General features: G+C 48.9%; 1 protein-coding gene across 2 annotated transcripts in view; it reads right to left on the bottom strand.

Moving 5' to 3' along the window:
* Positions 1-776: 776 nt before the first annotated feature.
* The window catches only part of LOC134345868 (heat shock 70 kDa protein 12B-like), a 93,084-nt gene continuing 75,773 nt past the window's right edge, over positions 777-18,087 (bottom strand). For both annotated transcript variants that reach the window (XM_063047183.1, XM_063047182.1), the window contains exons 10-13: positions 15,243-15,347; positions 8,846-9,104; positions 4,082-4,185; positions 777-2,381 (exon numbers count right to left, since the gene is read on the bottom strand). In XM_063047183.1, the coding sequence (XP_062903253.1) occupies positions 1,672-2,381; positions 4,082-4,185; positions 8,846-9,104; positions 15,243-15,347 (1,178 nt within the window). In that variant the 3' untranslated portion in view covers positions 777-1,671. The remainder of the gene's footprint in view (positions 2,382-4,081; positions 4,186-8,845; positions 9,105-15,242; positions 15,348-18,087) is intronic.

The following is an 18,087-nucleotide window of genomic DNA, read 5'->3' as shown; positions in this document are numbered from 1 at the left end:
TATGCCCCCTTCTCATTGTTGCCGTCAGGAAGGAGGTACAGAAGCCTGAAGACACACTCTTGGCGATTCAGGAACAGTTTCTTCCGCTCTGCCATCCAATTTCTAAATGGACATTGAACCCATGAACACAACCTGACTTTTTTATTATTTGTTTTTGCACTATTTAAAATTTAACAGTTATATATATATATATATATATAATTACTGTAATTCATTATTTTTAATTTACAAAAAAATTATTTTGTAATTCAGTTCTTTTCTATATTTATCATGTATTTCATTGAACTGCTGCCGCTAAGTTAACTGATTTCACGACATTTGCTGGTGATATTAAACCTGATTCTGATCTGCCTACCATCCTGATGAAGGGTCTCGGCCTGAAACGTCAACTGTTTTTCATTTCCATAGATGCTGCCTGAGCTGCTGAGTTCCTCCAGCATTTTGAGTCGGTGTTGCTCTGGATTTCCAGCATCTGCCTACGTGTTATCTTGAATCCATTTTCTGTACATCCATGTTAAACAGCCTGTTAAATGCCTCTATTGTCTCCACGGCCACCCCAAACACCAGGCACTCACAATGTGCCCCGCACACCTCCTTACAAGTTACATCCCTCACCTAAAATGAACGTCATCGGGTATTAGACATTTCAACTCTGGGAGAAAGATACTGTCTGTCAACCCCCATCTATGTATTTTAATACACAAATGGCAATTTCAATTTTAAATATTCATAACACCAAATCATAATATCACATAAAAATGTTTATTCATGTTTTAATGTCAGAAACTTATATAGAAATTTTAAATAACAGGTCAGGTTAACAGTGGCACCACGTTACAATGCCCTCCTACGCACTCAGTGGTCACCAGGAGACTGATGACCCAAGTGTTAATTTGCTCCCCCCATCCCGCTCCCCCTCCCTCTCCTCAATCCCCAATCTGTTGATGGGGAACGTCGATGGGCGAGGGCTAACCCATATCATCTTCGACTGTGGACGTCCAAGGCAATGAGGCCTTCCCAAGCAGCTGGGACAGGGAGGTTCCAGTTTCAGAGGGGTTGGTCTAACTGCTCACCAGGGCAAGGGTAGACTCCAAATCAATACTGAGACCCTTCTGAAGGACAGTTTGTGCAGGTGGGAGCCTGGGTGCTCTGGTTCAGATTTGGGTTCTGTTTAAGGAAGAGGTTGATTAATCAGGGTGTCTATGGTTACCAGGAGATGGCAGGAGAATGGGGTTGGGAGAGATAATAAATAAGCCATGATGTATTGGTAGAGCAGACTCGATGGGTCTAATTCTGCTCCTATGTCTGATGGATTTAGACCAGGATGGATGGGTGTACAAGCAAAATTCCTGGCGTGAGATACTGACTGATGACAAGGTTAGGATGTGTACAATGATGTCTGACCGGCTGTACCTAAGGAGTGCCCAGCTACCTCAGGACCATCCCAGCAGAGGCCCCGGGAGAGGGAGAGAGAGAGAGAGAGAGAGAAGGACTGAGACTACCTGTTCAGGACAGCCGGGGTGGTGGAGAGTCACCCTCTTCAGGATGCAGGAGATAAGGATTCAGTGGGTGGGGAGGGCAGGGAGGGGATTTAGCGGGATGTATAAAAGGCGAGGGAGAGGGGCGGGGGGTAGCAGGGGAGAGGGTGGGGTCAGTACTTCCTTTCCCCTCTCATTCCGACAGCCAGTCGAGGGTGGCGCGGACCTCGGCACCGGTGAGGATGTCGAGGGCCGTCACCTTGATCTCAGTGTCGCCGAACTGGAGGCTGACTCGGATCTCGCGGGCCAGGCCGGTCCCGTGCCCCGGCTCAGACCCCGGGCCGGTCCGGTCCCCCGGATCAGCCTCCGGGCCGGTCCCGTCCACCGGCTCGTCCCCCGGGCCGACGCCCAGATCCAGGCTGAGGGTGGCGCAGCGCCGGACACCGGGGTCGCTGACGAAGCGCACCCCGGGCTCGGGGGCGCAGTAGAGGCTAATACGGGCGGAGCGCTGGCCGGGCCGGGCGGGCATGTAGCGCCGCTGCAGTCGCTCGCCGGGGGCCAGCGGCTGGCCGGCCCGCACCAGCCGGTCGAAGACGTCGGCGCACCAACGGACGCCGTCCCGCTCCAGCAGCTTGTGGGCCGGATGGCGGCCCGGCTCGAAGCGCCGCAGCACGGCCAGACCGTAGGTGAGGGGCGAACGCCGCAGCCGCACCACGGCCGGCTCCAGACCCAGCAGCACGGCGCCCTGCAGCGTACTCAGCCCCGAGGCCTGCGGCAGCAACAGCCGGCAGCCCTCGGGCAGTACCCGCTCCACTTCCCGCTGCAGCCGCCCCGACGCCGCGAAACCCCCCACCAGGAAGAGGGAGCGCACGCCCGCCGCCTCGGGCCGCTGCAGCACAGCCTCTGTGAAAGGAGGGAGTGGTGAGGGAGAGGGGAAGGGTGGTGAGGGAGAGAAAAGTGGGGTAGGTTGAGGGAGGAAGGAGGAGGAGAGAAGTGAGGGAAGGATATGAAGGGTGATGGTAGACGGAAGAGAGGGAGGAGGGAGGAGAGGGGTGGATGGGGGAGCAGATGGGGAGGAAGGATGGAATGGGGAGGAGAGGGTGGAGAGGGGAGGGGATAAGGAGGATGGGGAGGGGTAGGAGAGAGGGATGATGGGGAGGGAAGGGAGGAAAGGTGGAAGAAGGAGGAACAGTTAGATTGGGATATCAAGACTGGGACCACCACATAACTCAGCCTTATGCCTCCCAGTAACCCCTCCCAATCCTCCCATTAACCCCACACGCATTCCCATCCGCTGCCTCTAAATTCTCTCATTTGCTCATCATCTCTCCCCCCCCCCCCCCGCCAACCACAAAGCCTCTTCACCACGATTTGTGATGAGGATGTGAGAAGGATGAGGAGGATGTTATGAGTGACTTGGACAGGTTGGGTGAGTGGGCAGATGCAGTTTAATGCGAATAAGTGTGAGGTTATCTACTTTGGTGGCAAGAACAGGAAGGCAAATTACTATCTGAATGGTGTCAGGTTAGGAAAAGGGGAAGTACTGTACAATGAGATCCAGATGTTCTTGTTCATCAGTCACTGAAAATAAGCATACAGGCACAGCAGGCAGTGAAGAAAGCCTTCATAACAAGGAGAGCTGAGTATAGGTGCAAAGAGGTCCTTCTGCAGTTGTACAAGACCCTGGTGAGTCCACACCTGGAGTATTGTGTTCAGTTTTGGTTTCCAAATTTGAGGAAGGACATTCTTGCTATGGAGGGAGTGCAGTGTAGGTTCGCAAGGTTAATTCCAGGGATGGCGGGAATGTCATATGTTGAAAGATTGGAGCGACTGGGCTTGTATACACTGGAATTCAGAAGGATGAGAGGGAATCTGATTGAAACATATAAGATTATTAAGGGCAAACAACAGGAATTCTGCAGATGCTGGAAATTCAAGCAAACACACATCAAAGTTGCTGGTGAACGCAGCAGGCCAGGCAGCATCTGTAGGAAGAGCTGCAGTCGACGTTTCAGGCCGAGACCCTTCGTCAGGACTAACGAAGTCCTGACTAACGAAGTCCTGACTAAGGGTCTCGGCCTGAAACGTCGACTGCACCTCTTCCTACAGATGCTGCCTGGCCTGCTGCGTTCACCAGCAACTTTGAAGATTATTAAGGGATTGGACACGCTAGACGCAGGAAACATGTTCCCGATGTTGAGGGAGTCCAGAACCAGAGGCCACAGTTTAAGAATAAGGGGTAGGCCATTTAGAACGGAGTTGAGGAAAAACCTTTTCACACAGAGGGTTGTGGATCTGTGGAATGCTCTGCTTCAGAAGGCAGTGGAGGCCAATTCTCTGGGTTCTTTCAAGAAAGAGTTAGATAGAGTTCTTAAAGATAGCGGAGTCCAGGGATATGTGGAGAAGGCAGGAACAGGGTACTGATTGTGGATGATCAGCCATGATCACAGTGAATGGCAGCGATGGCTCGAAGGGCTGAATGGCCTGCTCCTGCACCTATTGCCTATTGATTTACTCAGAGTGTAGAAAGACAAAGTGGGTGGAACAATATGGACTCTCAATGCCCGCCAAGGACACCCATCACTCCGTCCTACCCCACTCACCAATGTGCTGCACCACCAGTCGGATGGTTGGCTGGAAGAGCTCGTCCGCAGCTTGGGGCGATATCTGCAGCATCCCCTGTGAGCTCCACTTTATCAGTTTGTTGCTGTGGGCAGAGGGAGCGACACAGAGACAGCATCAGCAGCAGCCAGTGATTATCCTCACTGTCGGCAGGTCCAGGGAGAAATCTGCCCTGTATAGTGCTCAATTCATCACAACGGTGGATCGAGGTGGTCCAGAGGAGAGAGTAACAATACTGAATCATCAGCACGAGCTGTCGACTGATCAATTCCCTCCATGGATGCTTCTTGAGCTACCGAGTTCCTCCCACATCTTGGAACATCCTGATGACTCTCCCCTGTCCTCTCCAGCACAACCTCAGAGTCAAAGAGCACAGAAACAAGCCCCTTGGTCCACCTAGTCTGTGCCAACCAGATCTTCTGCCTCGTGCTACCTACTTGTATCCAGACCATTCCCATCCATGTACCTATCCAAACTTCTCTGAAATGTTGAAATCAACCACTTGCTCTGGCAGCTCATTTCACATTCTCATCACCCTCAGTGAAGAAGTTCTCCCTCATGCTCACCTTAAACGTTTCACCTTTCCACACTTATGATCTATAGTTCTAGTCTCACCGAACCTCGGTGGAAAAAGCTGCCTTACATTTGTCCTATCTATACCCCTGATAACTTTGTCTACCTCTCCCCACGTTCTCCTGTGCTCTGGGGGATAAAGTCCAAACCTGTTCAGCCTCTCACTGTTACTCAGGTCCTCAGGGCTTGGCAATTTCCTTGTACATTTTCTCTGGCACATCCTTGGGTGTGTTGAATGTTAACACAAATGATACATTTCACTGTATGTACTTGCGATTCATAAATCTGTATCTAAATATGATCTACGTCGGGACTTTCAATCTTACTAATTTCTTTCCTGTAGCTCGAGGACCAAAACTGCACACAATACTCCAAATACCCCCAAATTAAGACCATTAGACACAGGAGCAGAATTAGGCCATTTAGCCCATCAAGTCTGCTCTGCCATTCAATCATGGCTGATCATTTTTAATCCCCTTCTCAGCCTCACTCCCGGCCTTTTCCCCATAACCTTTGATGCCATGTCCAATCAAGAACCTATCAATCTCTGCCTTATGTACACCCAACGACGTGGCAACAAATTCCACAAATTCACCACCCTCTGGCTCAAGAAATTTCTCCACATCTCTGTTTTAAATGGACACCCCTCTATCCTGTGCCCTCTTCTCCTAGATCCCCCCACCATGGGAAAAATCCTTTCCACATCTACTCTGTCTAGGCCTTTCAATATTCAAAAGGTTTCAATGAGATCCCCCCCCCCCCATTCTTCTGAATTCCAGTGAGTACAGACCTAGAGCCATCAAACGTTCCTCATATGATAACCCTTTCATTCCTGGAATCGTCCTTGCGAACCTCCTCTGAACCCTTTCCAACACCAGCACATCTTTTCTAAGATGAGGGGCCCAAAACTGTTCACAATACTCAAGGTGAGGCCTCACCAGTGCCTTATAAAGCTTCCACATCACATCCCTGCTCTTGTATTCTGGACCTCATGAAATGAATGCTAACATGGCATTTGCCTTCCTCACCACTGACTCGACCTGCAAGTTAACCTTCAGGGTGTTCTGCACAGGGACTCCCTTTTTCACCCCGTTTAGAAAATAGTCCACACATTTATTTCTGCTATCAAAGTGCATGACCATGCATTTTTCAACATTATATTTCATTTGCCACTTTCTTGCCCATTCTCCTAATCTGTCTAAATCCTGCAGCCTTCCTGTTTCCTTAACACTACCTGCCCCTCCGCCAATCTTTGTATCATCTGCAAACCTGGCAATAAAGCCATCGATTCCATCATCTAAATCATTTATATACAGCTAAAAGGAAGCAGCCCAACACAGACCCCTGTGTAACACCACTAGTCACTGGCAGCCAACCAAAAAAGGATCCTTTTATTCCCACTCACTGCCTCCTACCAGTCAGTCACTGCTCTAACCATGATAGCAACACACAAAAAATGCTGGAGGAACTCAGCAGGCCAGACAGCATCTTAGGAAATACCTTCTGAAAATTCAAGATTACCAAATCCACTGCATCCCCTTTATCTATCCTACTTGTAATCTCCTCAAGGAATTCCAACAGGTTTGCCAGGCAAGATTTTCCCTTGAGGAAACCATGCTGACTTTGTCGTGTCTTGTCTTGTCCAAGTACTCCATAGCCTCATCTTTAACAATTGACTCCAACATTTGCCCAACCACAGGGGTCAGGCTAACTGGTCTATAATTTCCTTTCTGCTGTCTCCCTCTTAAAGAGTGGAGTGACATTTGCAGTTTGCCGGACCTCTAGAACCATGTCAGATTCCAATGATTCTTGAAAGATCATTACTAATGCCTCCACAATCTCCACCACTACCTCTTTCAGAACCCTAGGGTGCAGTTCATCTGACTGGGGTGACTTGTGTACCTATAGATTTTTCAACTTTTTGAGCACCTTCTCCCTTTTAATAGTAACTGCACTCACTTCTCTTCCCGCACACCCTTAAACATCTGGCACACTGCTAGTGTCTTCCAGAGTGAAGATTGATGCAAAAATACTCATTTATTTCACCTGCCATCTCCTTGTCCCTTGTTATTATTTCCCTGGCCTCATTTTCTAGCAGTCCTATGTCCACTTACATCTCTGTTTTATTTTTTACATACTTGAAAAAGCTTTTTCTATCCACCTTGATATCGTTTGCTAGCTTGCTTTCATATTTCATCTTTTCCCTCCTAACGATTCTATTAGTTGATTTTTGTAGTTTTTTAAGACCATAAGACCCAATCCTTTATCTTTCCGCTAATTCTTGCTTTGTTGTATGCCCCCTCTTTTGCTTTTACATTCGCTTTGACTTTTCTTGTCAGCCATGGTTGTGCTATTTTGCCATTTGTGTATTTTTTTGGAAAGATTTTCTATCCTGTACCTTCCTCATTTTTCCCAGCAACTCAAGTCATCCCTGCCAGCATCTCTTTCCAATGTACTTTGGCCAATTCCTCTGTCATACCACTGTATTTTCCTTTACTCCACTGAAATACTGCTGTCAGACTTTACTTTCTCCCTATCAAATTTCAAGTTGAACTCAATCATATTGTGATCACTGTCTCCTAAGGTCTCCTTTACCTTAAGCTCCCCAGTCATCTCCAGTTCATTACATGACACCTTGTCCAGTAAGCTGATCCCTTAGTAGACTCAATGACAAACTGCTCTAAAAAGCCATCTGATAGGCATTCAACAAATTCACTTGCTTGAGATCCATTATCAACCTGATCTTTCCCAATCTACCTGCATGTTAAAATCTCCCATGACTATCATAACATTGCCTTTTTGACACACCTTTTCTATTTCCTGCTGTAATCTGTATTCCATATCCTAGCTACTGTTCGGAGGCCTGTATATAAGTGCCATCAGGGTCCTTTTACCCTTGCAGTTTCTTAATTCAATCCATAAAGATTCAACACCTTCTGATCCTATGTCACATCTTTCTAATGAGTTGATGCCATTCTTTACCAGCAGAGCCAGAACACCCCCTCTGCCTACCTTCCTACCCCTCCGATACAACGTGTAACCTTGGACATTCAGCTCCCAACTACAACTATCCTTCTGTCATGATTCAGTGATGGCCACAACATCATACCCAACAATCTGTAAAGGGGCAACAAGATCATGCACCTTATTTCCTATACTCCATACATTGAGATATAACACTTTGAGTGCTGTATTTGCTACCCTTTTTGATTCTGCAAACCTAATGTACTGATACTCACCCTGCTGGTTGCAATTTTGTCCTATCATCTGCCTGCCCCTCCTGACAGCCTCACTGCACACTACCTTTGCTTTTTTTTAATCATCCATCCAGTCCTGAGTCTCTTCACTCTGGTTCCCACCCCTCTGCCAAATTAGTTTAAACCCTCCCCAACAGCTCTAACAAACCTGCCCGTGAGAATATTGGTCCCCTTGGGTTCAGCTGCAGCCCATTCCTTTTGTACAGGACATAACCACCCCCCTCCCAAGAAATTCCAATGATCCAAGAACCAGAAGCCCTCCCCACTACACCAGCTTCTCAACCATGCATTTATCCCCCAAATCACGCTGTTTCTACCCGCACTTATGCATGGCACAGGTAGCAATCCAGAAATTACTTCTCTGGAGGTCCTGCTTCTCAGCTGTCTACCTCATTCTCTGAATTCTCTCTTCAGGACCTCTTTGCTTTTCCTTCCCAAGTCATTGGTACCAATATGTACCAAGACATCTGTTTGCTCCCCCTCCCCCTCCAAAATGCTGTGGATGCGATCCAAGGTGTCCCTGACCCTGGCATCTGGGAGGCAACGTACAACCCGGGTGTCCCGTTCATGTCCACAAAACTTCTCGTTGATCCTCTGCAAGTCTTTAACAGAGATGCTTCTTGCATTGTGAGGTCCCTGATCAGGCAAACCCCTATTAAGGGAGACCCTAATAGTAACACTTCCCCAATTACAGGGATTCCGGTAACACTCCCCAACTACAGAGGGAAGTCCCCATCATGGGGGTCTCTGATGGAGATATTTTCCTATTTACAAGAGAGAGTGTCCCACCACCAATTTCCTCCTCCTCCTCCTTCTCAAACTGGGCTCCCCGATGGACCCTCCCCCCCCTTCCAGGGGTCCCATTGGGCCAGATTGACCCCCCCCCATGGTGACCAGGGCGGTGGTCTTTGTTACCTGCACTTTTTCAGCACGGCCTCCACACACTCGCCCCTGTGTTTCCTGTAGAACTCGGTGAAGGAGAAGGGCAGTGATATGTTGAGCGGAGTGGTGAGCTTGTGCGAGATGGACTGTTTCCGGGCCTCGAACGCCATCATCAGGTCCACCCAGGCTGCCGGGCGCTTCAGCCTGAATCCCTCCATCAAGTCACAGCCGAAGATCTGACACAGCATCTCCTGGAAGGCCAGGTCCACACCCACCGCTCCGTATGGACCACCTGTGAGAGAGGCCCCACATCGTTACCCCAGGATAGAGAAGTATAACATGGCCATTTGGTCCATCAAAGTCTGTCCTGCCATTCATGTCCATAAGACAGGAGCAGAATTATACCAATTGGCCCATTAAGTGTGCTCTGCATTTCCATCATGGCCGACTTATTTTTCCTCTCAACCCTGTTCTCCTGCTTTCTCCCCATTATCTTTGACGTCCTTACCAATCTAGAACCTATCCACCTCCTCTTTAAATATACTCGATGACTTGGCCTCCACAGCCCTCTGTGCCACTGTAGGATACATCCTTTCCACGTCCATTCTAACTAGGCCTTTCATTAGGTCTCAATGAGATCCTCCTTTGTTCTTCTAAATCCAGTGAGCACAGGCCCAGACCATCAAATGCTCCTCACAGGTTAAAGCCTTTCATTCCCGTGAACCTCCTCCAGACTCTTCTATGCCGGAATATCTTTTCTCGAAAATGGGGCCTAAAACTGCTCACAATACTCCAAATGTGGCAGCACCGTTCTCCCACCTTCTCCCCACACATGCTGTCACAGAAGACTAGCAGGTTCCTACAGTGGAATGCTGGAGAGCATTCTGACTGGTTCTGAGTGCTCTCTGGACATGAGGGCCTGAATTATAGGGAGAGTTATGACTTTGGAGTGTAGGAGAATGAGGATTGATCTTATAGAGGTGTATAAAATCATGAGGGGCACAGGGAGGGTAAGTTTCCCCCCTGCCAGGCAATGGGAACTTAAAACTAGAGAACATAGATCAGAATCAAAATCAGGTTTAATATTGCCAGCATATATTGTGAAATTTATTAACTTTATGGCAGCATGAAATACTTGATAAGTAAATACAGGGGAAAACTGAGTTACATTAAGCATAATATATATGTCTATCAAATATTTATGTTAAAATAAGTGGTGCAAAAATAAACAGAAATAAAAAAGTAGTGAGGTAGTGCTCACGGGTTCAGTGTCCATTTAGAAATTGGATGGCAGATGGGAAAAAGGTGTTCCTGAGTTGCTAATTGCTAAGTACCGTCTCCATGGTAACAGTGTGGAGCGGGCACGTCCTGGGCGGTGGGGAGCCTTAATGATGGACGCCACCTTCCTAATGCATTCGCTCCTTGAAGACGTCTTGGATCTTACAGAGGTTGGTACTCATGATGGAGCTGACTAGTTTTACAAGTTTCTGCAACCTATTTTGATCTTTTGCAGTAGCCTTCCCCCATACTAGACGGGGATGCAGTCTGTCAGAATGTTCTCCATGGTACGCTTGTAGAAGTTTTCAAGTGTTTTAGCTGACAAACCAAATATCCTCAAACTCCTAATGAAATATAGCTGCTATCTTTCCTTCTTTATAGCCGCATCAATATTTTGCATCCAGGTTAGGTCCTCAGAGACAACATTGTTTTCTCAAACTTCCAGAAATACTCCCCGCCCCTACCTTCACCATTTCCCATCCCCTTGTCCCTCTCTCATGTTATCTCCTTGCCCTCCAATCACCTCCCTCTGGTGCTCCCCCACCCATTTTGCTTTCTTCCAGGCCTTCTGTCTCTTTCACCAATGAACTTCCCAGCTCTTTACTTCATCTCACCCCTCCAAGTTTCACCTATCGCCTGGCGTTTCTCTCTCCCCTCCCCCCATCTTTCAAATTTACTCCTCAGCTTTTTTTCTCCAGTCCTGCCGAAGGGTTTCAGCCCAAAATGTTGACTGTACTCTTTTCCATGGCCTGCTGAGTTCCTCCAGCATTTTGTGTGGGTTGTTAGGTCTTGACACCCTGGAACTTGAAGTTGCTCACTCTCTCCACTTCTGATCCCTCCATGAGGACTGGTTTATGTTGCCTTCTCTTATCCTTCCTGAAGTCCACAATCAGCTCTTTGTTCTTGCTGACGTTGAGTGCCAGGTTGCAGCTGTGACATCACTCAGCTAACTGGTATATCTCACTCCTGTATGCCCTTTTGTCACCATCTGAAATTCTGCCAACAACGGTTGCATCATGGTAGTTGAGCTATGCCTAGCCACACAGTCATGGGTGTAGAGAGAGTAGAGCAGTGGGCTAAGCACACACCCCTGTGGTGCGCCAGTGGTGATCGTCAGTGAGGTGGAGATGTTATTTCCAATCTGCACAGATTGTGGTCTTCCAGTGAGGAAGTCGAGGATCCAATTGCAGAGGGAGGTAGAGGCTCAGCTTCTGTAGCTTTTTGATTGGGACTGTGGGAATGATGGTGTTAAATGCTGAGCTATAGTCGATGAACAGCATCCTGACATAGGTATTTGTATTATCCAGATGATCCAAGGCTGAGTGGAAAACCATTAAGATCACATCTGCTGTAGACCTATTGTGATGATAGGCAAACTGCAGTGGGTCCAGGTCCTTGCTGAGGCAGGAGTTGATAATAGTCATGACCATCTTCTCAAAGCATTTCATCAGCATAGGTGAGAGTGTACTGGACAATAGATGTTGAGGCAGCTCACACTGATCTTCAGGTATAACTGTTGCCCCTTTGAAGCAGGTGGGAACTTCCGACTGCAGCAGTAAGAGAATGAAAATGTCTTCGAATACCCCCACTAGTTTGTTGGCGCAGGTTTTTGGAGCCTTATCAGGTACTCCATTGGGCTCTGCCTCCCACTAACTTCATAGCTTTTGAACCAAACCCCTCCACTAATGAAGGCCTTCTTAACCACCCTATCAACTTGTGCAGCAACTTCGAGGGACCTTTGGATGTGGATCCCAAGATCCCCCTGTTCCTCCACACTGCTAATTTCCACAGGTGGAAGTAGATCTCCACTCCTTCACCATCACTGAGTCTAAGCTCAGGAACTCCCTCCCTCACTGCACCACCTAAGCACCTTCATCAGAAGGTCTGTACTGGTTCAAGGAGCTTCACCCCACCTCCTCAAGGGGCAGTTCAGGATGGGCAATTAATGCTGGTATTGCTGAGAGACCAAGTAAGAAGTTGATGTCAGTGCAAAACCTGTAACATCATGAATGGCACCCACCCTGCTCATGGACTGTTTGTCCCATTCCCACCAGGGAGGAGGCTACGTAGCATCCAGGCCAGGACCACCACTCTCAAAAACTGACTTTCCCCAAGGAGTGAGGCTGATCAACACCTCCACCCACTGACCCATCCTCCACACCCCCGACCACCACAACTTTATCATTTCCTGTCGATCACTTTATTTACAGACACCCCTGTGCCTTGCATCACTTTACGGACATACAATCAATCTATGTGTACTGTATCAGGCATCTTGTGGATTTATATTTATTGTGGTTTTTTTATTGTTGTGTTTCTTATCTCAGTGTGTGTGTTTTTTTTTGTGACGCGCTGGATCTGGAGTAACAAAGATTTTGTTCTCCTTTACACTTGTGAACTGGAAATGACATTAAACAATCCTGAATCTAAAGTTTGCGAGAGGAAAGAAGTTTTGACTATTGGTTGTCAGTCATTGTTTATGTCTAGCCTTTTCAGAAGTTCTGTTGCATTCTTTAGTGAATGCCTACAAGAAGATGAATCTCAGAGTAGTATATGGTAACGTATACATTCAGAATAAATTTATCTTGAACTTTGAGATTTATGAGGAGCAACTTCAGACAGTTGTCGTTATGGGGAACAAGCTGCCCGAGGATGTGGTTGGGGCAGGTACGGTGCATTAACAAAATTCAGAGGACACATGGATAGGTACAGGGATAGGAGAGGTTGAGAGAGGTAAGGGCCAGACGCGGCCAATGGGATAGACTGGGTGGGTGTGGGCGAGTTGGGCTGAAGGGCCTCTTTCCGTGTACCAACCAGAGGGTGGCGACGCAGCCGACAGGAAGAGGCCGAGGCTTCCGGTTGCGACTGTACTCAATAAGACAATAACAAAACACTTGGCAGGATTTCATCTGATTGCAGAGAAATCAAACTCAAAGGGCAGCCTGCGTGCCCGCAGACAATTCCCATCCAGCTCGGAAGGGACTGGCACTCTCCAGGTCACCGGATGAGTGGCATAGAGCCAATGCAAAGCTCATTCAGCCCACACATCTATCGTGGCTCTCCCCCCCCCCACCCCCCGCTTGTTCTGTACCCATAATCTGAGCCGAATCACAGGCCAGTTTACAATGACTCATTAACCTGCCAACCGGTAGGTCTTTGGACTGTGGGAGGAAACCAGAGCACCCGGAGGAAACCCACGCGGTCACAGAGAGAACGAACAAACTCCTTACGGGCATTGGTGGGATTTGAACCCAGGTCGCCTGTGCTGTAAAGCATTGTGCTAACACTATGCTACCATGCCACTGTGTAGACCATAGAACGTAAACCAGTACAGCAGGGGAACAGGACCTTTGGCCCTGGATGCACCGAACTATGCGAATGACTCCTAATAACCTCTGCCCGCACGTGGTCCATGTCCCTCCACTCTCTGCATAATCATGTACCTATCTAACAGCCTCCTCCACCTCTCCCCAGCAGCACATTCCAGGCAACCACCACTCTCTGTATGAAAGAATCTGATCCGCACATCCTATTTAAACTTAACCCTCGTCCACCTCACCAAAAATGCTTGCTCATCTTGAAACAAGAGTAGGTTGACAATGCGATCCCACTCAGGGCCATGTGACAGTGACCAGAGGGACGGTCCCGATGGTGGGGGTGGTGACCACTGGCCACTCTGGGCCATGTGAGAGTGACCAGAGGAATGGTCCTGACGGTGGGGGTGGAAACCCTCAGGGCTGAGGGCATTGTGCCTCCACTCTGGCCCATGCAGAGGCAACAGAGGAACTGGGCAGAGCAAGGTGTCAGTCTGAGACAATGGGCAACCAGGGTTGTCTACATGAGTGTTTTACACACACAGACACACGGACACACACACAAACACACACACACACACACACACACACACGCGCGCGCGCACACAAACGATCAGCTGGAGGAGTACAGTGGAGCCGGTAGAGTGAGTGTGTGTGGGAATTGCCAATATCTCGGAAGGAAACCTAGGAACGATTCACCCTTCGGCTCTCCTGCACTGTAGTGGTTGATTTATATTGTTGGGATAGAACATAGAACAGTACAGCCCTTCAGCCCACAATGTTGTGCTGACCCTTTAACCTACTCCAGGATCAATCTAGCCCTTCCCTCCCACGTGGCCCTCCATTTTCCTATCATCCACCTGCCTAACCGAGAGTCTCTTAAATGTCCCTAATGTATCTACTTCCACCACCACTCATGTTCCACCCACCCACCTCCCTGTGTGTAAAAAACCGCCTTTGCTCAGTATCTCAATAATAAATAAATAAAATGGTCACTGGGAGAATGTGCAAACTCCACACAATCAACACGGTGGGTCGGGATTGAACCTGGATCTCTGGAGTCGACGAACAGCAGTACCTCCCGCTGCGCCATCGTCTCCCCCTAACCCTGACGTCTTTTTGAGTGACATGAATGCTCGCAGGCTGCTGAAGGGGGAGGGGTCGCTCCGTGTAAGTACCTCCAGCCAGAACTTTGGAAGCCTCTGGTACTACTACTCTGGGTATCTTACATGGATCCACCTTCCATAAGACCATAATTAGGCCATTGGTCCCTTCTCCGCCATTCCACTGTGACTGATTTTTTTTTATCCCTCTCAACCCCATTCTCCTGTCTTCTCCCCGTCACCTGTAACACCCTTACTAATCAAGAACCTATCAATCTCCACTTCAAATATACCCAAAGACTTGACCTCCACAGCTGTCTGTGGCAATGAATACCACAGATTCACCACCCTCGGCCTAAAGAAATTCCTCCTCATCTCTGTTCTAAGTGGACATTTCTTTATTCTGTGGCTGTGTCTTCTGGTCCCAGATTCTTCCACTACAGAAGCATCCACTCTATCCAATGGAAGGCTTGGATGCAATCCCTCCATTACACCTGAGATTGTGGATCCAGCTCGCCCGAACAGCGGGTGGGAAGATCAGTGAGAAAGTAGCAGTAACACCTACCAATAAATGGCTAGCACCGGCCTCCCACTCCACACCAACCCAAAGCCAAGGCTCCTGCCACCCATCACCGTGTGGACACCAAGTGCCAGGCTCCTGGCACCGGGCTCCTTTTCCATTTGTCCACTCACCCTGGGACTCAAATTGCACACGGGAACGGCCTCCGTCCTCACCTGAGGCTTTGTAGAGCTCCTTCAGCGTCCCTGCCGGCTGCTCGATCTCATGGACCGTGAGGTCAACGGTCCCGCCACCACAATCTGCCACCATGTAACGGTCTCCTGGAGACAGAAACAGGATTCCGTGAGGAGGGAGAGAGAGGGGGCAGGGGAGAGAAGGAGAGGAGGCAGGAGAGATGGAGAGAGGGGAATAGAGAGGGAGAGAGGAACAGGAAGAAATTTGTGCGGAACACCACAGCTGTGAAACCGAGAACCAAACTAGGCTGTGCCTCTAAAGTCAGCGATTCCAGTCCATCACCACACAGGCATGGGACACTGCCTTGTTCACAAACCGTGCCCAGTCAGTAGGACCCTCAGACAACAGGTGCTGGAAATGGATCCTGTTGTCACCATCAATGAATAAAATTTCAGAGAATATTTCACAGACGTTTGGAGCAAGAGGAGAGAAGGGGAAGGGGGTAGCCGCACTTGAGCACAAAGGAGGCAACTCCAGAGAGGTCCTGATTGAGTACGTCACCAAGAAAGTGGATGTTGGGGAGATCAGACAGAATGCTTTCATATTCCACGGCAGGTCGGTATTAGGGAGGAGGAGATGTGTGTGTGTCATGAAAACATGAAGAAAGGGCATAATTTTAAGGTGATTGGAAGATCTATTTCCAGGAGGTGATTTGAACGTCCCGTTTGGCTGCATCATTGTGTGATACAGGAGTCACAAGGCATTGGACCACAAGACAATACAGAGGACAGTAAAAACCACTGACAGATCACTGGGGTCTTCCCGCCCCCAACTCCCCCATTTGTGTCGATAACAGAGAACGTTGTATACAAAAGGCCTGAAGCATTGTTGAGGATCCCTACCACCCATCCCACAATCTCTTTGACCCACCACCATCAGGAAGGAGGTACAGGAGCATTAGGACTAGGACTGCCGGACTGGGTACTGGGTTCCTTTGTCAGGCTGTGAGACTAATGAATACCTGCCACGGCCAAGGTCTCGTTGCTAGGAGAACAAGCTGTATACTGAAAACTGTTTGCCTCTACCACATTTCAAACGATATTTTATTAGCAGTTTTGGTAATGTCTTGTTTTACGTGCTGTGTGCGATATATGGTTTGTGGGAGCACCGTGGTCCAGAGTAACGTACTTTCATTTGGTTTTATATTTGTACAGTCAGATGACAATAAACTGGACCTTGAAAGAGTAGGGGGATGTCAGAGGGAGGGTTTTTTTTACACAGCGAGTGATGGGTGCCTGGAACACACTACCAGGGGTGGTGATAGAGGCAGACACTTTAAGGATATTTAAGAGACTTAAACACGAGGAATTCTGCACATGCTGGAAATTCAAGTAACACACATCAAAGTTGCTGGTGAACGCAGCAGGCCAGGCAGCATCTCTAGAAAGAGGTACAGTCGACGTTTCGGGCCGAGACCCTTCGTCATATGCCAGACTACAACAGCACCCCCCTTATCGGCAGGTTTAATAGTAAGGTTAGGATTAGTGCGGAGGGAGTGGAGAGCAGAGCGTTCCGAAGGAGTGAGGTTGGAATGGGAACAAGGTATGGTGAAGTCGAGACGGTTGATGTCCCGTCGGCAGTTAGCAATAATGAGATCCAGAGCAGGCAGAAGACCAGAGCGGGGTGTCCATGAAGAAGAGGAGGGTTGAAGACAGGAGAAGGGGTCATCGGTGGGGGTGGAAGAGTCCTTGCTGAAGAAGTAGGCTTGGAGACGGAGATGGTGGAAGAAGAGTTCCGCATCATGGCGAACGCGGAACTCGCCGAGGTGTGGGCGAAGGGAGACAAAGAGACTGTTGTGGTAGAACAGTGGGTGATAGAAAAATGGAGGGCTAAGTGGGAGAGAAGGGTCAGATTGATCTCAGAATAGGTTAAACATCGTGGGCTGAAGGGCCTGTACTGTGGTGTAGAGTTCTATATTCTTTAAGCCTTTGGGGACTGAAAGTTCCTTACGGTTGTCATTGCCAAGGCGGGGGGAGAGTTAGTGGTGATAAGCTCCCACTACCTATTAAATGCTCCCAATGGTGTACGTCTCAAATAGCCTCTGACAACTGTCCAACTTCTGGCCTTCACGTGTGGCTTAGCTACTAAGCCCAGTGGACCCATTTCTACTGACAGGAGAAGGGGCAAAGGTGGGTGACTGGTCAGTTTGGGCAGATGGGGCTTGTCAGCCGTGGTTGGCACCTCATCTAGGAGAAAGAAAACTCTGATCTCAAACCTTCGCTGCCTTGCAGCTACACCCACTCATGGGGAAGGCTTCGAGAGTAAAACCCCAGGGAAAAATCCGGAGCTGGAGTCCTATGTTGCATTCAGTACTAACTGGCAACCCCTGTGATGCCACTGGTGCCAAACTGTGTCGGTCTCTGCCGTTCCTTTGGATTCATCAGCTGCGCGGAGAGGGGAAGCCAGCTTGATCTCCATATCATACCGTCCTGGCTTGGACAGCTAGGTCACAGCATCTATGGTCGACCCTGACCAACGGAAGGCCTCTGAGGGCTACTGATTGGATCTATCCTAGGATGCTGAGGGGGCGAGGGAGGAGATTGCAATGGCCTTGACTGTGTCTGCTCTAGCCACAGGCGAGGTCCTGGAGCACTGGAGAGAAGCCAGCATTGTTCCTTTGTTTAGCAGGGACAAGGCAGGAAGTTGGTCTTTCACCATGAGTAGGGAAATTGCCGGAGAAAATTCTCAGGGATGTGACTTACCTGCATTTGGGAAAGTGTGGACTCGGGGTCAGCATGGGCTTGTGTGGCGAAACTGTGACCCCAGTGTCTGCAGAGTATTTTGTGTGGAGAAACTGTGACCCCAGTGTCTGCAGAGTATTTTGTG

The sequence above is a fragment of the Mobula hypostoma genome, chromosome 4 (assembly GCF_963921235.1).
Source record: "Mobula hypostoma chromosome 4, sMobHyp1.1, whole genome shotgun sequence".
NCBI lineage: Eukaryota > Metazoa > Chordata > Chondrichthyes > Myliobatiformes > Myliobatidae > Mobula > Mobula hypostoma.
Note: the sequence above shows the minus strand (reverse complement) of the source record. Positions and strands in the feature narration are given on the sequence as shown.